Source organism: Rhineura floridana, chromosome 3 (genome assembly GCF_030035675.1).
Source record: "Rhineura floridana isolate rRhiFlo1 chromosome 3, rRhiFlo1.hap2, whole genome shotgun sequence".
NCBI lineage: Eukaryota > Metazoa > Chordata > Lepidosauria > Squamata > Rhineuridae > Rhineura > Rhineura floridana.
The window spans coordinates 148,907,631-148,932,455 of NC_084482.1; the positions used below are offsets into that span (position 1 = coordinate 148,907,631).

The following is a 24,825-nucleotide window of genomic DNA, read 5'->3' on the forward strand; positions in this document are numbered from 1 at the left end:
TAGACCAGCATCCTGTTCTCACAGCGGCCACCCAGATGCCCATGAGAAGCCCACAAGCAGGACCCGAGTGCAAGAGCACTCTCCCCTCCTGCGGCTTGTGGCAACTGGTTTTCAGAAGCATGCTGCATCTAACTATGGTAGCATAGCACAGCCATCATGGCTAGTAGCCTTTGATAGTTTTATCCTACATACATTTGTCTAATCTTTTAAAGCCATCCAAGTTGGTAGCCATCACTTCCTCTTGTTGGAGTGAATTCCACAGTTTATATCCTGCATGAAGAAGTTCCAATCCCTGTGCTAATCACTGAGAGTATACCCTAATGCATAGCATTTTACAGGTGAACAAACAGTGCATAGAATCCACAAGCTCATCCTTATCCCTGTGCCAAATACTGCTAGTCCAGGTGAATGTAAGAACATGGGGGAAGGGCCATTGCTCAGGAACAGAGCATGTGCTTTGCAATCAGAAGATCCCAGATTCAATCCCCAGAATATCTAAGTAGGGCTGGGAATATTCCCTGCCTGAAACTCTGGAAAGCCTCTGCCAGTTGGTGTAGATAATATTGAGCCACATGGACCAATGGTTTGACTCAGTATAAAGCACCTTCCTGCATAATATAAGAACAACCTTGCTGGATCAGATCAAAGGCTATCTAGTTCAGCTTTCTGTTTCAGACATCTTCTCTTATCCTATAGCTGTTAAGTTTGATTCAGGAGTCTTTTTTTTTTTTTTACAATAATTTTTATTCAAATTTTCATAAAACATAGAAAACAAAATCATAAAACATTCAAAGACAAAAAATAAAACAAAACAAAAATGATTAAACAAAAAAAATAAAATGTTGACTTCCCATTTGTCACATATCAAATCAGTTATAGGTCTACAATATATAACAATCCTGTCTCTTAAATCATATTATAAAATCACTTTCCTCCAGTAGTTATCTTAATTAATCATCAAATCTCATAAACATTACTTTATTCTTTCCACAAAAAGTCAAAGAGAGGTTTCAATTCTTTAAGAAATATATCTATCAATTTTTCTCCAAATAAACATGTCAATTAATCCATCTCGTTAATAATTATAATAATCTTATTGTCAAAACCATAGTCCAAATAAACATTTCGATTAATCCATCTCATCAGAATCTGTTAGGTCCAATAATTTCAATAGCCATTATTCCATTATCCCTATTAGTTCCATCTTCCATCTTCAATAGTCCTGTTAAGTCCAGTAATTTCAGTGTCCCATCTTCCATTATCAGTATTCCATAATAATCTTGCTGTTGTAGCCATAGTCATATAATAAGAGTCTGATGGGAATTTCCTCTATCCCAAATATTTTCTTGCCATCCATTCTGAATAAGTTGCTGAAATACTGTTGTAAAGTTATATCTGTGTTCTTCTTTTTTTACAAAATGCACTGGCTCATCTCTTAAGAGTTTTTCCATTGTCACATGGCTGCAGTTAATTCCATAGATTTTCTCTATATCAAGCTCCATCACATCATTCCAGTCCAGAAGATTATCCAAGCCATTGATAACTTTATCTCTAATATCTTCATTAATTTCTTCAGAGATAACGTTAAATTCCAAACAGTAGATTTTATTTCTAAAATCCATAAACTCCAGATCTTTTTCCAATTCCACATTTGTTCCAATCTCCAAGGCTTGTATCTTCCCTTTATTTTTTCTTTTCTCATCTCTGATCTCATTCTCCTCTCTCACAGGATCCCCTATTTCTTTAAGCTCCTGCGTCATTTTGCTCAGTTCAATTTTCAGCTCCTTACTGCCCTGTCGCAGGGTTTGTTTCGTTATCTCAATCTCATCCATTATTTTCTGAAACATAATTACTTCCAGATTCTCAGCCACTTTCTTGATTGCCATTTTTTTAAAACCACGAAAACAGAGCAAAACAAAAATAAAGAAGAACCACTTCTTATTTCAGCAACAATTGGGTTAATATTCCAGGCTTGATGACAGCACAGTATAAACAGAGCAGCCTGCTTATCTCTCTATGTTCAAGAATGCAAAACAAATTTAGTTCCCAGCATCAAAACAGTTAGTGGCGTCGTGAAGAAGCAGATTCGTCAAAATAAAATAGACCAAAAAGAGAATAGTCCCAGACAATATAATGTTCCTCGGAATAGAAATCAGGAATAGAAATCCCTCTTCTGTTTATATCTTTAGAATACACTTCCAGGACAGCTTTTTGCGACAGAAACAGAGATAAGCTGTTAATTTTCGTGAATAACAGAGAAGAGTTATAGCTCACCCAGAAGTTGTCCAAAGCCGATCAATCTGACAAATCTCCTTTTGTTGCAACAATTTAAACCAAGTAAAAAAAATAATAGAAAGAAGGGTGCTTGCCTGTTAGTCCGTTCTCTCTTTAAAGAAAAGATAAACGTATCACATTAAACAGATAGAGCTTGTTCGGAAGTCCGTCCGGCATTGTTGGCTGGACCTTATCTCATAAATTAATGAAATCCAGTCCTCCCAACAAAAACAGGCTTTTGAGGTTGATCTCTACGTTTCTCCCTGCCCGGGAGAAATTTCATCAGTCAAAAAAAAAATGTTCTGACTGATTTATATCTGAATAAGCTTCTTTTGAGGCGGGAGCCCGTCCCAAAAGCAGGCACAAGCGAAGTCACCCTTCCCGGAAGTCGATTCAGGAGTCTTTGTGAGGGGATTTGTTTATTCTTTTTCAGCAAGACTTAACTTCTATGTGCTTGATAATTTTATCTTGAACAACCTTTTCCATTAATTTCCCCAAAACAGACATAAAGCTAACTGAGGAGCAGAACCTGCAGGACCAGCAAATGCTCAAAGCTGCCTTTGTTCCAAAACAGCAATGGCAGCCCTAAATGTTCACAAATAGGAAGTACCTCTTCTTTGAAGCACTTCCTGCCATGCTTCCTAATTCAGTGCAGTTAGAAGTGCCTCAAATATGCTAGAAGGATTAGCACATGGAGAACAGCAAAATCAGTAATGACAACTGCAAACCTTGGAGATAAAACTCATCTAAAAACAGCTCCTGATTTGCTTCCAGGTTTGTGGCTACCAATGAAAGCACCTTTAGTGAATGAGCAAAAAATGTTTACAATACGCAGTGCAAAATGAAAGAACCTGATTAATTTCATTGAGAAGCTAAATGAAGGCTTCTATCCTGGGCAACCTAGATTCTAGGAGTTCCCTATACAAACCAGTGATGGGGTGAAGTCTGAAAATGGCAGTGATTGGATACTGGATTGCATGGGTTTACCCCTCCCCCAATTCAATTTAGGACTCAGATTGGCCAGGACGAGACCCAGACTTCTCCTGGCCAATCCTAAATTGATCCATTTCAATCTGTGCTCCCCAGAGGTCTGCTTCATGTTTTTTCCTTTTTCTACTTGCTTTTTCATGGTGGAGGGGAGAAGGGAGGGCTTTGGCTTTTTTAATTTATTTATAGAAGTATTTATATACTGCCCTCTTGCAAAACTTCAGGGTGTACAACTGTAAAAACCTTAAAAAGCAATACTGAACAATCATAAAATAACTGGCTACTCAATAAAATTTTAGACAACTGCATAGGCCTGTCAGCATAAAAAAGTCTTCAAGTGATGCCTGACATTAAAAAGTGAGGATGCCTACTAAATCTCTGCTAGATGATTGTTCCACAGCTTGGGACTGGTAACACTAAATGCCCAACTTCTGGTTGAGGCCACTTGGACCTCTATAACACAGGCGACAACTAATAGCACACCTCTGGATCATCTTGGGGATCTGGCTGCAATGTAATTCCATCTGGGTATGGTCTCAGAATTTAGGCCACAGATGCTGCCACAAAAAATGCATGGGAAATGCTTGGATTTACAGAGCAGTGGTAGATGGGCAAGAATCTGACGTTTGACACTCCCAGAATACTATGGAGCATCAGGCATCATAGGAACTTTAAAATGGCTCTAGGTACTCAGCAACTCACCACAGACTACAGCAGTAGTGCTGCTGCTGCCTGCCATAATGGCAATATTTCTGCTGGAGGGCCCAGGACAAGGGTGGGGAGGCCTGATTGGTGACATTTTGCGGGGAGGATTTTTGCACCTCATGCTGACCTTGGCTGTAGGAAAGTTGCATTGTAACATTTGCTTTTTTTCTATGTTTATTGGAAAGATTTTATGCCTCAAGGGAAAAAAACAGTAATGTCATGTCAGATTTTCTGTTTTACCGTAGTCCTTTAAAAGCAGGCATATCACTTGCACGACATATTTCATCCCAGCTTTTATCTTGTAACCAAGATGGATCTGGATTCTTGTATTTGCTCTTGAGGCCAACTCCTCCAGTTAATAAAAACATGAATTCTTGATTTTCTATTTCTTTTCTAGCCCTATTTTAAAAAGCAATGGTTTTATTAGTCTACGTCATTGTTTTAGTTTGAAATGCAACTATGTGATATAATCTTTAAAAACACACTTAATAATGCTCCTGAGTTGATTTATAGACTTGTGCTGCTGCAGTTGAAGTGACCTTCTATTCTGGGCAACTGGGTCAGAGCTCACTGTCCCACTTGTAACTGAAACTCACTATGTATTCTCAAACAGTCATAAGTTCACTGGAAAGCATGCCCCATCTGCTACTACTCATTCCTACCTGCACTCATTAATGCTCTTGTGTGGCATAGCTGGGTTGGGCAGGGATTGGGGGGAGTGACTGTGCAATTTTACCAGTGGGATCCAGTGATGTCACAACAGGCTGGAACACCCCTGCCCAATTCAACAAGGTCAGTAGAGCACCCTATGAAGACTGTACCAGTGGAAGTGACTATGAAAATATAAAAGGACAGAATGGAGGCATGGAGGCAACAACAACGGCAGAAATGAGAATCTGGCAAAGTAGCTAGAAAGGCTAATTACTAATCTGCAGCCCAATTATATCCCTTACTTCATTTATTGAACAAGCATTTTTCTCAGATTCCCTTGCTGTAATGATTTGATAGTCCAAGAACACTGGCAATTGTAAGATACTGCTGATTTTCTTGGCTTTAAAATGCTCCCACATAAAGAAATAAACATCTTAGTTAATCAAGAGATTCTAGAAAACAGAGCCTCTTACATCAGAAGGTTACAGCACAATAAAAATGAAAACAGCAGCTTATCCTTCTCAAACAGGGAACGGCAAACATTGCAATACAAGTTGTATGTGAAATGGTCATTTAGATATCGCAGCCTTTTTTCCAAGATTTTAGACTTGTTGCTAAAAATAGAAAAGAAAAAAACACAATAAAAATGTTGGCCTGAATATTCACCTATTTAGTCAGAAAATATTGATGTCCACATGATATGTACTTCAGTATGCATGCCGAAATACAAAAAAGTAAAGACCAAAGCAGCTCTCAGGTTCAAACTGCATGTGTTACATTAATTGTGCGGCTAGCAGCTATATCAAGGGATTTAAAAATATAATTCTAACCATGGTTTTCATTGAGACTGCCAAGTGTGGGGAGGAGAGGTTTAAACCTTCCCACTTTAGCTGCAATCCCAACAAAAATCCGACACGACGCTCCTGAATATTTGGTTGTATTCAACTAAGTCCTACTCAAAGTAGATCATTGAATAGGACTAGCATTGAAATCTACCTATTGTCCATATGTCACATACTTAATATTTTCAATTTGCAAAATACTGAAAATATTTGCAAGCTCAAAAACAGAAAAGTAATTATTTTCAGAAACAAAACCTTCACCACTAAAAATATATATGCTTAAAAATGGGCTTCAGTATTTTGAAACACAACAGAATTAAAGAATTAAACTTAGTAAATTCTCACCTGTCATGAATAGAGTTGATGTAAAGGTTTACAAACCAACTAAGAGAATACTGGTACATAGGATCAATATTAGCTAGATCAGCAATACTAAAGAACAATACAGACGAATGTTTTGCAATGGGTCTGTAGCCTTCTCGAGACTGTGCTATTTTAATTTCAGTTTTTTCTGCAATCTAAAGAAAAAATATTCCTTAGTACAAACTAACAAAATGATGTCCAAATATAGCATAGGATATGACACCTACCTTGTTTTCAAAGAACAATAGAGTAATATGCTGTCCTAAACATTTTTGCTGTTATATTTTCTTATAATAGTTGTCCCTGCAGTGTTGGTATAATGTCATGGTTTGTAACATTTCACTAGCACCCTGAAACAGTGCAGCAAGTCCTATGATCAGTCTTCCAATGTATATATCCATGCATAGCACATTGACATGAATGAAGAAACACATGGAATGAGAGATCAGAACAATCAGAGCCTTTCCATTACAGATAGAGAAACTTTTCCAGCCTGAGGGTCTCATTCTCTCATGGGCAACCTTGTGAAGGTCACATATCAGGGGAGGACAGGACCAGATGCAAACATCATGATGATGGTTTATTTCTATGCTGCCTTTTGGCCAAAAGGCCCTCAAGGCAGCTTACAAAAAATAAACACAAATATAGAAATATATATCAATAAAAACAGTACAATTTACAAAAATTAAATAACAAGATAATAACATTATTAAAAAGCAACAAATAAAAGCATTATTTAAAAGCATTTAATAATTTATTTATTTATTTAATTTAATTTATATACCGCCCTAAGCCCGAAGGCTCTCTGGGCGGTGTACATAAAAGATAAAACAAGCACAGTGTATAAGTACAATAAATACAATAAATCAAGAACCAAAAACAAACAAACAATAAAAGAACCAAACAAAGTCCAAAATACAAGATAATAGTGAAATACTGTTAAAATACACTTTAAAATGCCTGGGAGTATAAAAAGGTTTTCACCTGGCGCCGAAAAGATAGTAGCGTTGGCGCCAGGCGCACCTCATCGGAGAGACTGTTCCACAGTTCGGGGGCCACCACTGAAAAGGCCCTAGTTCTAGTCACCACCCTCCGAGCTTCTCAATGGGATGGCACTCGGAGGAGGGCCTTAGATGTTGAGCGCAGTGTACGGGTAGGTTCATATTGGGAGAGGCGTTCCACCAGGTATTGTGGTCCCATGCCGTGTAGGGCTTTATAGGTCAAAATCAGCACTTTGAATCTAGCCCGGAAACAAATAGGAAGCCAGTGCAGACGGGCCAGAACAGGTGTTATATGAGCGGAACTTCTGGTCCGCGTCAGCAATCTGGCCGCTGCATTCTGGACTAGCTGTAGTTTCCAAACAGTCTTCAAGGGCAGCCCAACGTAGAGCGCACTGCAGTAGTCCAATCTAGAAGTTACCAGAGCATGAACAACTGAGGCGAGGTCGTCACTGTCCAGATAGGGATGTAGCTGGGCTACCAATCGAAGATGGTAAAAAGCATTCCGTGCCACCGAGGCCACCTGGGCCTCAAGAGACAAGGAAGGATCGAAAAGAACTCCCAAGCTACGAACCTGTTCCTTCAAGGGGAGTGTAACCCCATCAAGAACAGGATGAACATCCACCATCTGGGCAGAGAAGGCACTCACCAACAGCGTCTCAGTCTTGTCTGGATTGAGCTTCAGTCTGTTAGCTCCCATCCAGTCCATTATCGCGGCCAGGCAACGGTTTAGCACGTTAACAGCCTCACCTGAAGAAGACGAAAAGGAGAAATAGAGCTGCGTGTCATCAGCGTACTGATGACAACGCACCCCAAAACTCCTGATGACCGCACCCAGCGGCTTCATGTAGATGTTAAAAAGCATGGGGGACAGTACCGATCCCTGCGGGACACCACAATGGAGGGTCCAGGGTATCGAGCAATGTTCCCCAAGCACTACCTTCTGGTGGCGACCCACCAAGTAGGAGCGGAGCCACTGCCAAGCAGTACCCCCAACTCCCAACTCCGTGAGTCTTCCCAGAAGGACACCATGGTCGATGGTATCAAAAGCAGCTGAGAGATCAAGGAGAATCAACAGAGTCACACTCCCCCTGTCCCTCTCCCGACAAAGGTCATCATACAGGGCGACCAAGGCTGTTTCAGTGCCAAAACCGGGCCTAAAACCGGATTGAAATCGATCAAGATAATCAGTGTCATCCAAGAGCCCCTGGAGCTGGCCGGCAACCACCCGTTCCAGCACCTTGCCCAAGAACGGAACATTCGCCACAGGTTTATAGTTGTTCAGGTTATCTGGGTCCAAAGAGGGTTTCTTCAGGAGCGGTCTCACTACCGCCTCTTTTAGGCAGTCAGGGACCACTCCCTCTCTCAAAGAGGCGTTTATTATCTCCTTGGCCCAGCCGGCGGTTCCGGTCCTGCCAGCTTTCACCAGCCAAGAGGGGCAAGGGTCCAGCACAGATGTGGTCGCCCGCACCAGTCCAAGGATCTTGTCAACATCCTCAAGCTGCACAGACTGAAACTCATCCAATAAATAAGGACAAGACCGTGTTCTGGATGCTTCATTAGATCCCACTGCCATAATATTGGAGTCTAAGTCCCGGAGAATGCATGCGATCTTATCCTGGAAGTGCTCAGCGAACTCATCACAGCGGGCTACAGATGAATCTATAATATCCCAAGGGCTAGAATGTAAAAGCCCTCGTACAATTTTAAAGAGCTCCGCTGGGCGGGAGAGAGATGCCTTAATGGTGGCAGCAAAATATCTCTTTTTTGCTGCCCTCACCGCTAATATATACCGCTTAGAACAGGCACTTACCAAGGCATAATTGCATTCGTCAGGAGTTCGCCTCCATCTGCACTCAAGCCTCCTCCTCTCTTGCTTCATCACTCTCAGCTCCGAGGTATACCATGGAGCTGTATGAGCTCTACATAGGAGGGGGCGCATGGGAGCGATCGTGTCAACCGCCCGGGTCATCTCTGTATTCCACAATCCAACCAGGGCTTCGACAGGAGCGCCAGTCTTCTCAGTCGGAAAATCCCCCAGAGCCCTTTGGAAACCCTCAGGATCCATTAGTCTCTGGGGGCGGACCAATTTAATAGGTCCCCCACCCTTGCTGAGGTAAAGGGTCGCTGTGAGCCTAAATTTCAGCAAGCGGTGATCTGTCCATGACAATGGGGTAGATGACAAACTCCCAACCACCAGATCACCATCTCCATGCCCAGTGGCGAAGATCAAATCAAGAGTATGTCCCGACACATGCGTTGGGCCAGTAACAACCTGAGACAGCCCCATGGTTGTCATGGAGGCCATGAAGTCCTGAGCCGCCCCAGATAAAGCAGTCTCGGCATGGACGTTGAAGTCCCCCAGTACCAATAGTCTAGGGGACCGCAACAATACCTCCGAGACTACCTCTGTCAGCTCAGTTAGGGAATTTGTTGGGCAGCAGGGCGGGCGGTACACCAACAAAATTCCCAGTCTGTCTCTCTGGCCCAGCACAAGGTGGAGACACTCCAAACCAGTCGACACCTGGACAGGGTGCTTGGTGAGTGAGAAAGAACTCCTATAGACCACAGTAACCCCACCTCCCCGTCCTTCGGTTCTACCATGATGCTGAACCGTATACCCAGGTGGGCAGAGCTGGGAAAGAGCAACTCCTCCCTGATCGCCCACCCAGGTCTCAGTTATACACACCAGGTCGGCAGCCTCCTCCACAATTAAATCATGAACAAGGGAGATCTTATGGTGAACCGACCTGGCATTTAACAACAGCACATGGAGATCCGAAGGCTGACTGATGGAACAACCAGCAGTCCTGGTGATGTGAGGAGAACCGGAACAAGTCACAGACACTACTTGTCTGGGACGAGTTCCCCTTACCTGGCACGTTCTCCTCACAGCACCGTACCTCCCATTACCCATAATAGTTATATAGGCCCTGGGCAGAACAATAGATGTGACTCTTATCTTTGCACAGGAGGCTACATTCCAACTATACCAAAGCCAGAGGTTTTCACCCACACCACATATGTCCACCCTCCTTCTAGGCAAGGTAAAGGCATTATCTCAGCTCAAGGACACATTCCAGCCAGGCAAAAACAGTCAAGGAGAGTATGGCCTGTGGGGATGTGTGCAAACAGATGCTATACCCAATCTCAAATGTAGAAGCAAGTTTGACAAGCCTCAAGCCTCTTCCACATGGATCAAAAGGCAAGAATACTTGGCTTTTCGCCCTCATCCATCTCTATGCCCTTCTTCATCCCTAAAATACATCATTACACCCCTGCATGATGGGATGTAGGTGTAGCCTATGAACAGTATTGAGGACCTATGTGTGAAGCCTGGGGGCCCATATTTGGCCCCCAAGCCTAGGTTTACCCCCCTGCTTTACATCGGTGGCAGCAAGGTGGGAGCAGTGAAGCGACAGGAGAGGACTCCCCTCTATTGGCCTGGTTAATGGTGTGACAGGGCACTGGAGAATATAGGAGTTTTAGTTCTTTTGAGGGCTCTTGCAAATCCTGAGAACAACTACAGTTTCTATAGTCCTGCACACACCATCATGTTACTAGCCAGGGCAATAGAGATAACAAAAAATCATTTTTAGCATCTCCTGTTGCTACTTCACTTTTGCGCAGCCTCCACTGATCTTAAGGGAAGGGAGGAGTGTGACTGGGATGTGAGGGGTGGCAATGATGTCTTTTAGGCATGAGATGAATGAGGGTGAAAAGCCAGGTATTCTTCACCCATTCAGATTTTGATCCATGTGGAAGAGGCTTGGGGCTTGTAAAACTTGCCTCTGCTTTTGAGACAGGGAAAGGTTCAGTGGTAAAGCATCTGCTTTGCACACAGAAGGTCCCAGGTTCAATCCCTGGCATCTCCAGGTAGGGCTGGGAATAACCCCTGCCTGAAGCACTTTTAAAAAAATGTTTTAAAGATGTTTTGTTTTAATACTGTTATGTGCATCGGGGTTGGAAAGGATGATTCCTGTGGGTCCCCTTTCCAGCCTCTAATTTGGAATCCTATGCCTTGGGGCTGGCTCTGCTAGCCAGATGTATTTCTTTTGTTAAACAAATAGAGTGGCTAGGTAGTTAATGGGTCTATTAGGTGCCCAGCAACTGATGAATGAGCCAGGAAGATCCTTGTGTCATTGAAACTCTTCAGGAGAGCCTTCTCCCCCTCCTTCCTGGAGCCTAGGAGAGGTTTGTGTTTTTAGTTGTGTCTAGAGAAAGGCTAGTGACTGAAGGCAGACAGAGAGACTGGCTCTCTGCACCATGGCATTTGGGGTGCCTCCTGCAACCCAGATGGAAAAGCTGGATATTGGACTGCTGATGCCTTGAACTCCATCTTAAGCTCAGGTTGGAATGTGTGTAAATAAATAAACCATATTTCATAAAGACACTGCAGTCTCTGCTGACCTTCTTCCCAAAGGAAACCAAACCCTGGAGGAGCACAGGGACCCCTGGGATCTCACCGCTCGGAGATTGGGGAGGCGCGCAACAATATGTTTTAAAGTACTTTTAGTGTTTTTGTTTGCCACCTTGGGCTCCTTCTGGGAGGAAGGGCTGGATATACATGAATTAATTAATTAAATAATAAATAGTCAGTGTAGGCAGTACTGAGCTAGATGGACCTATGGTCTGATTAGATATAAGGCAGCTTCCTATGTATCTATGACAGGATTTACACGCTCCCAAAGTTCAGGGCCAAGGGTGAGCTTGGCGATCTTCACCAGCATCTCTGAATACATACAATATTCAGCACACTACAATGACCTCCCCTAATAACATCACATAGTTAGCTCACATAGAGTGCTGCTGTACCAGTGTCGCTGTACACTGTGGCAGCTATATCTCCCTTTAGAAATAGTGCATCAATCATTTTATACAATGGTCATTTACGAAATCTGAAGTTGCCTACCTGCTGTTTCTTGGTAATTTCATTAGACATTATTTTGGCAGAGTCTAAAATCATAATTGCACTTTCGTCTTCTAAAATATTCCCTTCAGAAGTCTGCAATGTTTCTAAAATTTTATTTTCTATGTCTTTTAGTTGTTTTTTATTGGCAGCTGACTGGAGAATAAGAGCATTCCGTTCATCCTCTAATTCTGGTCTAAAAAAAGAATATACCAAATATTACTCACTATGTTACAGTAATTGCAATAATAATGTTACTATGGTTCATTGGCTGCCAGAAGTTATCAAGAGGCATTGCTCTGTTTTACATGAGCAATGCAAATGCTGCAAAAGATATCTCTCTTGGTATTTAATGCAGGATTAAAAGGATTTCATAAAACTATCAAATGAGTTATTTAAATTCTTTTGTATCATTTTCACTTTTATCATGATATTAAGCCTAGAATTGGATTAATCAGAGCACACTAGGGTGACAGCAATTTTGTACACTTGTAAGGGTGACAAAATGTATCAAAATATCCTAGTAGTGCACAGGTGACTGTGTGTCATTTTATCCTAGTGGATTCTTAAAAACACTGCTGGGCTGTTTAATTAGATGTTGTAAGGAAAAAACATAGAATGTTTCAGCACCCAATCTGCTACTGATTGTTGCACAAGGAGGAGCCATACTCCACACAGTAGACCATCACCTGCCACTCTTCAAAAACCTCCTGTGGAGAAAATGAACACTTACCTTTCCTTTGCTACAACAATACCGAGAAGCTGATCTTCAAGTCCTTCTGGAGTAATCATAAAGTTGAGTAAAGAAACCTTTGTAGCTAGTTCAGGCAAATAATGTGGATTCCTTAATTTGGTGGTAATATAAAATTTGAAATCAAAGGAATATTCAATAATTGTTTCACCAAGCCGAATGCAATCCATGCCCCCTAGTGTTGAAAATACAAATATTTAGTTATTTTTCCTATGTATGCAAAAATATTATTTCTGCAATCAAGCCGCTGCTCTACAGCTTCTCCAATTACAGAATAAGGTTAGAACTACACAGAGTAAAAATGCAGAGAAGCTATGAAGCAGTCTAATATGTTTTCAGAGAAAGCACAACGTTTATTTTAATTCAAGATCTGAACAGGGGGTTTATGACAGATGCTATTGGAGGTCACTGATTCACTCTGATTAAAGCTCTGTGAGGGGAACAGGGCATCTCCTAGCAACTCTCAGCACCCTTCACAAACTACACTTCCCAGGATTCTTTGGGGGAAGCCATGACTGTCTCAAGTGAAATAAAGGTCTGGCCCCCTGATTAGGCAAGCCCAGCAGCTGTTAGTCTGGCTTTTAAAACACTGACAGTTGGTTCTTACTGAGCATGCCTGGCCTTATCATTAAGTTCAATGCTAAATTTCTTAAATTAATTAAAAATCATCCAGACATTTTTTTAACTTTTAAACTGCAGAAAATGAACGTCAAGAGCCTGGGGCAAGGTCAGTACTCTGTGAACAGGGCTGATTTTTAATTAATATCAACAAATCATGAGGACTCCAAAAGGGGTCTGTTTTTTCTGTCTCTTTTTTTAAACTTTGAACTCTCGATTCTCTCTGACTGTTTTGTGTATTGCCATAAAAATGTAGAGCGTTGTTAAGCAAGCGTTTCTGAGTTCAGGACTATAACTTTTGCAAGGTTTTGTTTTGAAATGAGTTTATGGGAAGCATCAGAATGGTATGTGGGGTATTTTCAATTTAACATTGCGGAATGCAAAAAATCCATGGTGACTACAGTATATAGCTACTCTCGTGGCTGTATAATCAGAGCCCTGGGACTTAGGTGCCTAAAATCAGCTTGGTCTCAATCAGGAAACAGTGTCAGGACCCCACAGTCCAGCAGCAGTCAGAACATTGCATTGGAGGCTACAGTGCTACCATCTAAGGAGCCAGACTAGGTTCCTGCCTCTGAGCCTGATATTGGCAGTCAGAAGACCACTGAACCAGATGACACTATGGCCTATAGAACCAAAGCCACAACCTCATGGTTGCCTTCCTTTGGACCTGAAGAACTGAGTGCCTCCTACAATACCTCTCCTGTCCAACAGCAGAGGGGGAGCACCAAGTGCAAGGCACTGGAACACAGGAAAAGTGCCCATCTGCAGATGCACGGATTGGCCTTTTCATTCTCAACAAGGGAACAGAGCCTAGGAGATGTGGACTGGAAGCAGAACCTCAAAGGACTCAGTTCACTTCCAATCTTTCTTGGAGCAAGTTGCTCACTTAGGAGCTGTACTTGGTGCTGCTCATATGGCTATGGAATCTTTCCTGAGGCAGCAACAGGGAGAAGGAAGCCATCTGCTTCCAGTGATCCAATCTGTGTATATTTGGAGACATTAATCATATGCTCTCCTCTTCTCAGACATATTTAAACCAGTGCCAATTATTTGGCATAGCATCCTTTTGGAAACTACATCCACAATGGGGGAGGGGGAGAACTCTGAACATTTCGCTAAGTTGAGTAACTGGCTACAGAGCAGGGGTTGTTATTTTGCTTTAGAACTAGCAGAGTATATACTTGCCACTGGAACATAATGCCTGCTTAGTCTGTACATTTGCAAAATTAACAGATGAGACCTTTGATCTTACTGCAAAACGGTCTTTTATGCACATGTAAAGATGATCTCAGGTGGGACTTGAGCCGCACCCTGTGGCTGAAGGCAGAATAGCACTGTTTGATTTTTCTTGCTTCTTTTAGCTTCCCCTTAGCCTCAGGAACACAGTTCTCATGCAACAAGCCAAACCAAGAAATACATTGAAATAACATACAACCTAAACAGTGCATACAATAATTAACAGCACTCTTTGCCAACAAGACATAACACCTTAGAACTGAAACCCCCTATATAAGACCTGAAATGACTGATAACAGACCTATCTATGGCAGCCCGCAAACCAGGGAAAGACCCTGAGATCATCTTTACATGCATGTAGAAGACCATTTTACGATGACACCAAAGGTCTCTACTCCTGTGCATGTACAATGATCTCAGGTGGGGCATACCCAAGCTGAGCCATATAGGGTGGAAAATAACTCAGGGCTGCCTAGGATACCAGGAGAATGTGCAGCAGCACCTTTCTCCCAAATGCTGCCTCAGGCAAGGCATAGACATCTACTTTGTAATGTTTGACAAATGTGTTAGGAGTAGTCCAGGTGGCTGCTTCACAGACCTCATTAAGAGGTGAATTATGGTCAAAGGCTGCTGAAGTGGCCACTGCCCTGGTAGAATGAGCTGTGATCTTATCTGATGGCCTTAAGCCTTGACTTGTGTATGCTAATGAAATGCAAGCCTTAATCCACCCATGACAGGTCTACTACCAAAATATCCTTCAGCTGTGGTAACATGTCAGAAGAAAGGTGTAGCTGTATTTGGAGTGGTTGGGGTAGCTGATTAACATTCTCTTGAACCCCCTCTCTCATAACTTGGTTTAATTGATCTGGCATAGGCACATGCATTGTTTTCAAGGGGGCTGGCTCCTCAAAACCAAAGAAATCCTCTGGAGAGGATCTAGCGGAGAACTGCTGATAGCACCCTTCCACTAGACTACTTCCTCCTAAGAGTTGCTCCTGATCTGTTATGGATCTGTTCAAAACAGATTGAGTAGCCATCAGATTTGTGAAGGTTCCTGCCAAAACTGCTTCTTCCCTTTCTCTTGCATTGCAGCCACCATCTAGGACTGACTGAATGTCCAGGGAAAACATCATAGGCCTGCTGCTCGGTTCCCCGCAGTCTCTGAGTACCAATGTATTGAAGAGCTGAAGTGCTGGAGTGAGGGACGCTGTTGTCCTTACCAGGGCTTCTCCCCCTATGATTAAAGATACTGCCAAAACACCCTTTGATCTGACAGATGAGGGGCTGGCGTGAGCTGACTGGCTTCCCATCTTGGCTGTTAAAGAGGCTTGCAAGGAGGGAAAGATTGGTAGTGGCAGCAATGGCCAGCCCTTCTTAATCAGAGCAGCAGATTTTTCTTTCAGTTTCCCCATCTTGTGATGTCATGGAAGGACGCTTTGTGGCTTAAGGTTGAGGCCGATTGTAATCCCCACTGCGAGTTTAGCAGTTTAGTGGTATGCTGGCGGGTGGTGGGCTTCGCAGTAAGCTGATTGTGGCTTGGTGCTTACTTTGGGCTTTGCTGGCCCATCAGACAGATAGCAGCCAGCTCCGAGGGAAGCGCAGGGAATAATGAAATGACTACTGTGGTGATGAAGGACTACTGAAGGGGATGAGGAAGAAATTTACTGAGGCTCCGGGTGAGACAAAATAGTTGGCGCAAAAATAAAGGTGTAACAAAGGTAATATTCACAGATATGAGCACACACAACCCAGGGGAGATAAAACACAGGGGGACTTAGAGAAACAGACACATAAAAGACAAGTCTTAAGGTGAAGGAGTGGCAGAGAGCATGAAGAAACACGACCGTATATAGTGAAGGCAAAACAGAACTGTGTTCCTGAGGCTAAGGGGAAGCTAAAGGAAGCAAGAAAAATTGAACAGTGCTATTCTTTGACCAGAAGGTGGAGCTCAAGTCCTACCTGAGATCATATTTCATGCATGGGAGAATTCTTCAACAGCAGCATACATTTTCAGCACTCACTTCAGAGTAATCTGAAAAGCAGAGTCCCAGGAACTTTAATAGTTGTATAGAAGGGAGAATTTTGGCAATGGCAAGAAAAACTGCTCCTGCCAAAATTTCCTCCTTTATGCAACTGTTTACAGAAATTATGTTTGGTCCTTCTTTGCAATAACTCATTTTATCTCTCTTCACAAGGAAATGACTCTGTAATGGCTGCTTTTGCCATTCAATCACTCAGAAGAGGGTGAACAAAACAGTATACAACATTACTGATTATTAATAGGCTTTACATATGGAGTATGGTAACTCTATCTAAAATAATATGGTGTTAAGGTTTTTGCACTCAAATTTATTACAGTACAATATAGTGAATGCAAACAAGACCATAAAATAAAAGATAAAAAAATCAAAAAGATTATGCAGCAGTATTTAAAGAATAAAAGGAAAAGTATTAAATGATGCAACAGAGTATTCAAGATATATCAAAGAAATACTCCAATATAGTTAAAGTTTGTAACAAATTCTTGTACCTTGTTTAAAAGTTTGTCTAAGAAGCAGAGGTTCCAGTGAAGGATCTATTTCTTCCCCAACATTTTCAAGCAAAAGTGGAGTTCCAAACTGAATGCAGTTTTCTAGAGTTCTTATGTAATCTGTGTCTGTGAACTTTATGACACTCAGCCTGTTCTCTTTTTCAGAATTTTTTATCCATTTATTTGCTTGACCTTGAGGATCTATCATTAATGGCCTACAACATGAGTTTTTTTTTAAAAAAAGAATGAATGCTTAATAATGAATTACTGCCTACTGCAATTTACTTTTGAAAACACATAACAATACCGATGGACATAAAAGGGAATATTATAATAGAGTCCACAGGATGGTTATATGATTGATATTTCTTAAATTTATTATAATTATTAGAATATTTATAAACAGCACTTTCATATAAAATATCACAAGGTAGTATACAACCTAAAATGGAGTTAAACAAAAGTGTCATATCAGTAAAAGCTGGTTGGAAAAGAACCTCAGATTTGAAAGTCCTGTCTGAATAACAGTTTTCAGAAGACATCTAAAAAAGAGCAGGGATGACTATTGGGAAGGAATTCCAGAGGACAGGGCCTGCCACACTAAAAGGCTGTGACCCTGGTAAAGGCCAGCTAAGCTTTAGGGGTATGTGGGACCACCAAAAGTGCCCCACCAGAAGACCTCAGGTGGAGCATAAGGAATCAGGTGATCCTTAAGGTACTTTAGGCCCATTTTTTATGAGAATTAATATAAGAACCTTTAATTCAGCAGGCACCATCTGTTTCAACTTTTAAGAGCCTGCTGAAAACCGTTCTGTTCCGCCAGGGTCATGCAGGCAATTAAGAAGATCCTTTTTTCTCAACAGTTGGCCTTAGTTTTTATTGTATTTTTATTGTTTTTATTCTATGGTGGTTGTTTTTAATGTGTTGTAAACCACTTTGATGTTTTTAATGAAATAGTTGCATACAAGTATTTTTGTAAATAAATAAAAAATAAACAAACCTAGCCCAGTAACAAATTAGTAACAACTGCAGCTCTCAATAACATGTTGCCAGTAGCCTGCTCCAGTGAGTAGTCTGGCTGCTGCATTCTGCACTCTCTGCAGTTTCTGGACCACATAAAACACATTACAGTAACCAAGTCATGTGAGCTCCCCCTCCCCCAATTTCTGCTGATTCCCCTTCCTGCTGCAACCTGCTTCCTGTGCCATATATCACACCATTCAGAAGAATCTCATGACCTTGAGGGCTGGGGATATAAGGGGGGAAGCAGTTAGGAGGAGGGAACAGGGAAGTCCACTTGTACATTTCTTTATATCCAAACTCATTTGTTTCCCCACCACTTAAACACCAAATATTGGAAATAGAGAAGAGAAATAAAATTGATCAGAAGCATAGCAAGTATAAGTCAGAACTGTTACTACAATAAGGTGATTTTAATTTAGCAAAATAATAATTCCCATTACCTACCAACGTCTAGAGTTGTCAACGATTACACCATTGTCTATAGAAAACTGATCTGTTGGAAGACCTGCAATATTCCAGGCTCTAATTTTTATTGGATCACCAAGTGTCTTACTCAGGGAGAAGTTCTCAGAACAAGGAATATTCTTCTCCTGTAAGAACAGATTTTTTTTCTTTATTTCTTAATATCAAACATTTATGGCCAGATTTCTATAAAACCAGTTAATGGTTTGCACTGAACCTCAGTTTCTAGCAGGGCAGGGAAGAGGAGGGAATGAAAAGACACAATGGGTAAAAACAGAAAGATTTTCCCTAATTTCTACAATGGGTTGTGTCTAATTATGGTCTGCTGTGCACAGTAGACTTGCCTGAATGGAGAGAGAGGCAACTTTCACAAATGTTCCTGCAACCTTTCCTACTGCACCACTCCCATGCTGTTCCTAAGGGCCCCTCAATCCACCTAAACAGTGGGGGAGGTGGGCACAGGAGGTTCCAGAAGGGCGAATCTGCAAAAATGGACTTTCCTTCTACCTTTTACGGAAGCCTTAAGTGGATTGAAGAGACTTCCGTAAATGGAGGAACAACTGACTACAGCCCAATGTTAAAGAATATGTTTTGGCCATTAACCTTTCGGGGGGTGTATTTCTGAGTTCGCATTGTTTTGTTTTGGGCTAAAACCACAAATCCAAATTAAAATGCCTCAAACCTGCATAAGTAGGGAGTGTGTTTCCTCAAGCTGACAAGAGTGATCCAGATACTGGGAATGCCTGCATGCAACCTTGGCCATATATTATGGAATACTGCTGGATGATTGTATTTTGGCCCCCTGGCAGTTGTGCTGTGGGATGCCGCAGGGTACCATCTTGTCCCTCCATGCTGTTTAACATCTATATGAAGCCCTTGGGATCAGTCATCAGGAGATTTGGGGCAAGGTGTCAGCAGTATGCTGATGATACCCAGCTCTATTTCTCTGTAACATCTGAATCAGGAGAGGCCGTGAAAGCCCTGGACCGGTGCCTGGATGAGGGCCAATAAACTGACTCTCAATCCTAGCAAGACGCGGACACTGTGGGTTGGTAATTCCTGAGTATGGATGATTGGTCAGTTGTTTGCTTTTGATGGGGTCATACTCCCTATGAAAGAGCAGGTGGTAGTCTTGGGGTGCTCCTGGATCCATCTTTGTCACTAGAGGGCCAGGTGACCTAAGTGGCAAGGAGTGCCTTTCACCAGCTTTGGATGGTAAGACAGCTGCGGCCGTTTCTGAACAGGGATAGCCTGACCACTGTTGTCCACGCATTGGTAACCTCCAGGCTGGTTTATTGTAACGTGCTCTGTGTGGGGCTGCCCTTGAGGTTGGTCCGGAAGCTGCAACTGGTGCAATATGCGGCAGTGAGATTGCTCACTGGAGCAGGCTATCGCCAACATGTCACTCCGCTACTGAAAGAATTGCACTGGCTACCTATGAGCTACCCGGCTAAGTTCAAGGTTTTAGTTTTGGTGTATAAAGGCCCATACAGCTTGGTACCAGGATACCTGAAAGACTGTCTTATTCCTTATACACCCAGTTGATTACTGTGCTCTGCTGGTGAGAGCCTCCTTATCAGGAGGTCCATTCCACACAACATAGGAAACAGACCTTTAGTGTAGTGGTGCCTACCCTTTGGAATTCCCTCCCCTTAAATATTACACAGGCACCATCTCTGTTATCTTTTTGGCGCCTACTGAAGACCTTCCTCTTTCAACAAGCCTTTTAAGTAGAGACCTTATCCCAGTCTGCATCTGTGTTGGAACTGCTTTTTAACATATTTTTAAACCTTTTTAAAATGTTTTTAAATATTTTTTAAAAATGTTTTTAAAGATGTTTTGTTTTAATGTTTTTAATGGTTGTTGGATTTTAATATATTTTGAAGCCTGTTTTTATGATGTTTTAAAGTGTTTTTAGTGCTTTTCTTTGCCCCTCCGGGCTCCTACTGGGAGAAAGGGCAGGATATAAATCAAATAAATAAATATTTTCCCCCTCTAGTTATCAATATTATTGGCATCTGTTAAGAAGTCAATCACATTCCTTGCAAAAGTATATCCTACCACTTTTGCTGATTTATTGGTATCTAAACTAGAGGACAAAGTCAGAGACAAAGTCTCAGGCTTTGTATCCTATTACGCTGTTAAATGTAGTCATTAAAAATATTTAAATGTATTATTTAAAAAATCTCCATCAGCACTTTCAACACCAGGACAAAATACATTTTGCTGTTCCCTGACCTGCATGCAGATACGAATTAAACTTGACAGAGCCAACACTAGCAGAGGACTCTATGTGTTCTGGGTACAAATAGTTGTTTAATACAATATTACCTTACACAGCTTGCTCCAGTCTTTTGCACACTCTTGTCGAAAACCAGCAGTGAAAGCACCTAGATAAGCTATGACTCCTGCTGATACCAAGACATCTCCTGTTAAATTATCGTAAGTGTTTTGAAGGTCATTTGCAGCATTAGACCATCTAAGGGAAAACACAATATTAAATTAAACCAAAATGCCCTGAGTATTTCATGAACATTTATTTCTTCTCCCTGTGATATGGGAGTTATCAGACTTAAAGTTGGTATTTGCATCTTATTGGAAAATCATGTTGTATGTATTTAAAAAAAATACTGTATTTTGTTATTTTAAAAAAATATTCTAATCTGTTTCTATGTATTCTATGACAAGTACTTCATTTCATGCAAAAATGTGTCTTCATTATCTTGCTAGAATGAGTACAAAGAATTTTTCTCTGACCTTGATTTTTCTCCACCAAGTCCTCCAATAAGTTTTTCTGCCCTTTCTAGCTTTTTAGCACATAAATCCACCTGAAATTCTAGGCGACCTTTTTCTTCAGTTTTCTCAACAAAGGTTTGTTGCAAAGCTTCCAAACGGTCTTCAACGGCTTGAAGTTCAGCTCTCTTCTGATTTAGTAATGCCATTGTTTGTGCTAATGACTGCTGTGCTTCTGCTAAACGGGCTTTTTTAGGAGCAACCACCTATTCGATACATTTAATAAAGTTTTGCTAAATTGACAAAGAGGAATGATAAAGTAATATAAAATGAAATTAAGAAAAATACATTAAATAGATATACTTGGATATATATAATAATAAAATGCCTTTCATAGTTTTAAAGGAATCCTAACCATGTCTACTTAGAAGTAAGCCCTTTTGAATTCAATGGGGCTTACTCTCAGGTAAGTGGGGTTAGGGCTGCAGCTTCACACCTACTATTCAATGATCTGCCCACTACTTTCTTAAAAAAAAATTAAAAGGAACATGACCTACAAAGTGCTGTTGCTGTCTCAATGAAAAGAATGAATCTGAAACAAAAGCCAACATTGTTTGGATTTCTAAAGTCCCGTAAACTTTACTTGACTACCTACATCTCTAAGGCCTCAAACCTCACCTATCTGTCTCCTAACATGTGTATATATTCCATTTCCTCTGTAGAAATGGACCATTGGTCTCACCTGAAGGGTGATTTTCATATGAGTACGGTCCTCACAGCGGGTATTAGCTCCACCTATCGTGCGAAGGCAAGAATGTTCTTTGAAGTCAAGACTAGGGGCGTCAGGCCCCTCCCACTCTCCAGTTCATTCGCAGCGAGTCTATGGAGAGAAATCTAAAAATAGAAGAACAGGGCCAACAGCCCTGCCAGCAGGAAAATAACATGCATAATAATATGATTCTAACATCGCTAAATAGCAGAACTAGAAGTCTTGACTTCACTAGTAACTTTAAATGCAATAGCGTAACGGTAATAAATAACAGCTTAGTAAAATATCTATACATCCTCCAACTGGGAGGGTCGTGAGGACCGTACTCATATGAAAATCACCCTTCAGGTGAGACCAATGGTCCATTTTCCATATGAGTCCGGTCCTCACAACCCTCACAGCGGGATGTACCAAAGCAGCCCATAATAGGGAGGGACCACCCACATGCTAGTCGTCATTAAGGACCTGTTGCAACACTCGTCTGCCAAAAGAAGCGGCAGCAGAGGCATAACGATCTATTTTATAATGCCTTATAAACGAGTGTGGGTAGACCAAACTGCAGCCCTGCAGATATCAGCAACAGGAGCGTTGGTAGCAAAAGCAGCCGTAGTAGCCGCTGACCTAGTTGAATGAGCGGTTATACTAGCTGGAACTGGAAGCTTAAGGGATTCGTAAGCTAAAGCAATACAAGCCCGCAACCAGCGGGATAAAGTGGAATTAGCTACTTTTTGCCCCATAGACCTTGGATTAAAGGATACAAACAAAGACTCGGTTCTTCTGATATCCTGAGTCCTGGACAGGTAGGTCTTGAGAGCCCTCCGGACATCCAATGAATGCCAAGCCTTCTCGAGAGGATGGGTAGGATTTGGGCAAAAGGAAGGCAAAACAATGTCCTGGTTGCAATGGAAAACTGAATCAACCTTGGGACGGAAGGAAGGATCAGTCTTCAGTACAACAGAGTCCTTATGGAAGACGCAGAGATGGCGAGCAGAAGACAATGCGCCCAACTCCGAAACTCGTCTGGCAGATGTGATTGCGATCAGGAACAAGACCTTGAAGGACAGCATACGTAGAGGCACAGTCCTGATGGGTTCAAATGGCGGGCGTTGCAAAGCCTGCAAGACCTTCGGCAAACTCCATAAGGGAAACCGATGGACAACAGCCGGAGATCGTAGGGCGACTCCCCTCAGAAAGCGTTTGATGAACGGATGTGAGAAAATAGTCGCACAAGAAGAAGAAACTGATAGAATCGACGACAGAGTCGAGGCATGTCGACGTAAGGTGTTGGGTCTAAGTCCCATCATGAAGCCGTTATGGAGGTATTGTAGAACCTGTTGCATGGTGGCCTGGGATGGATTGTGGTGGTGTGACTGGCACCACTTGGAGAAAGCCATCCAAGTATATTGATAAATCCGAGTGGTAGATGGTCTTCTCGAGGCCAAGATAATATCAATAACAGCGTCAGACAGGCCAGCTGACCTCAAATGTCCCCGTTAAAACGCCACGCTGTTAAGTTGAGCCAAGTGGGGTCCTGGTGCCATACTGGACCCTGTGATAGAAGGTCTGGCCTGACTGGGATTGTCCAAGGATCCATTACTGACATTGCAAGAAGGTCCGAGAACCACGGTCGGCGTGGCCAAAATGGTGCTATCAGGACCAGCTGTGCCCTCTTGCTTCGCGCCTTCCTCAAGGTTTTGGCTAACATTGGTATTGGAGGAAAGGCGTACAAAAGACCTTCTGGCCACGGTGTTGATAGCGCATCCACTGCTTCCGCTGTTGTGTCCTGGTATCGGGCAAAGTACCTGGGGAGCTAGCAATTGCGGCTGGAAGCAAACAGGTCGATTGTGAGTGCGCCGAACCGACATTGAAGACGATGGAAAATGTCTGGATGAAGTTTCCATTCTCCCGGAAAAACCTGTTGTCTGCTGAGCCAGTCTGCTGTCACATTCCAAATCCCTCTGAGATGTTCTGCTTTCAGGGATTATAGATGTTGTTCTGCCCAGACAAAGATGAGGGAGGCTAAGTCCTGCAGAGGACAAGACCTGGTGCCCCCCTGTCTGTTCAAATGTGATTTTACACACGTGTTGTCCGTTCGAATGAGAACATGGTCCAAAGGGAACAGAGATTGAAAATGAAGTAGAGCTAAGTGGACAGCCTTTAGCTCCAGCCAGTTGATGCTTTGAGACTGCTCTGCGTTGGACCAAACCCCCTGAACGTACTGGGAGTTGCAGTGGGCTCCCCAGCCGATGAAGCTGGCATCTGTGGTTACAACAGTTCTGCGGGGTTCTCTGAACGGCGTGCCCTTGGAGAGGTGTTGGGCCCTCGTCCACCAGCGGAAGGAAAGGCGCAGTGCAGGGCTCAAATGAACTTTGCGATGGTGGGAGCTGGCAATGTCCTTTTGAAAAGGCAACAAAGTCCACTGAAGTTGACAAGTGTGGGCTCGAGCCCATGGCACAATGTGGATGGTAGAAATGAACATTCCGAGCGCCCTGGCTAGAAGCATGACGTCTGTGGATGTTTGTTGCATAAGAGAGCTTGCAATGGTTGTAATGGCAGTGATGCGATCTGGAGCCAGAAATACCATTGCCTGCAGGGTGTCCAACATCGCCCCTAGATGTAGTAAGCATTGAGTTGGTTGAAGATGGCTTTTGTCGAAGTTGACAAGCCAGCCGTAGTCCTGCAAGACATTGAGGGTGATCATTAAATGATGATGAGCCAGCTCTTCAGACTTTGCCCGTATTAACAGATCATCCAGATATGGGTAGATATGAACCCCTTGAATCCGGAGATAAGTCACTAGAATGAGTAGTACTTTGGTAAATACTCTTGGAGCAGATGAGAGGCCGAATGGCATCGCTCTATATTGAAAGTGCTGGTGGCCAAAGGCAAACTGGAGAAACTTTCTGTGGGCTATGCAAATGGGCACATGGAGATACGCTTCCTTAAGGTCTATAGAAGCCAGGAAGTCTCC

At 42.4% G+C, this 24,825-nt stretch overlaps 1 protein-coding gene across 1 annotated transcript in view; it reads right to left on the reverse strand.

Moving 5' to 3' along the window:
- The window catches only part of DNAH12 (dynein axonemal heavy chain 12), a 292,017-nt gene that overhangs the window by 54,404 nt on the left and 212,788 nt on the right, over positions 1 to 24,825 (reverse strand). Inside the window, exons 53-61 of the mRNA XM_061618291.1 lie at positions 21,110 to 21,351; positions 20,684 to 20,831; positions 18,335 to 18,480; positions 16,868 to 17,082; positions 12,463 to 12,655; positions 11,733 to 11,925; positions 5,805 to 5,977; positions 5,091 to 5,231; positions 4,207 to 4,365 (exon numbers count right to left, since the gene is read on the reverse strand). Of these exons, the coding sequence (XP_061474275.1) occupies positions 4,207 to 4,365; positions 5,091 to 5,231; positions 5,805 to 5,977; positions 11,733 to 11,925; positions 12,463 to 12,655; positions 16,868 to 17,082; positions 18,335 to 18,480; positions 20,684 to 20,831; positions 21,110 to 21,351 (1,610 nt within the window). The remainder of the gene's footprint in view (positions 1 to 4,206; positions 4,366 to 5,090; positions 5,232 to 5,804; positions 5,978 to 11,732; positions 11,926 to 12,462; positions 12,656 to 16,867; positions 17,083 to 18,334; positions 18,481 to 20,683; positions 20,832 to 21,109; positions 21,352 to 24,825) is intronic.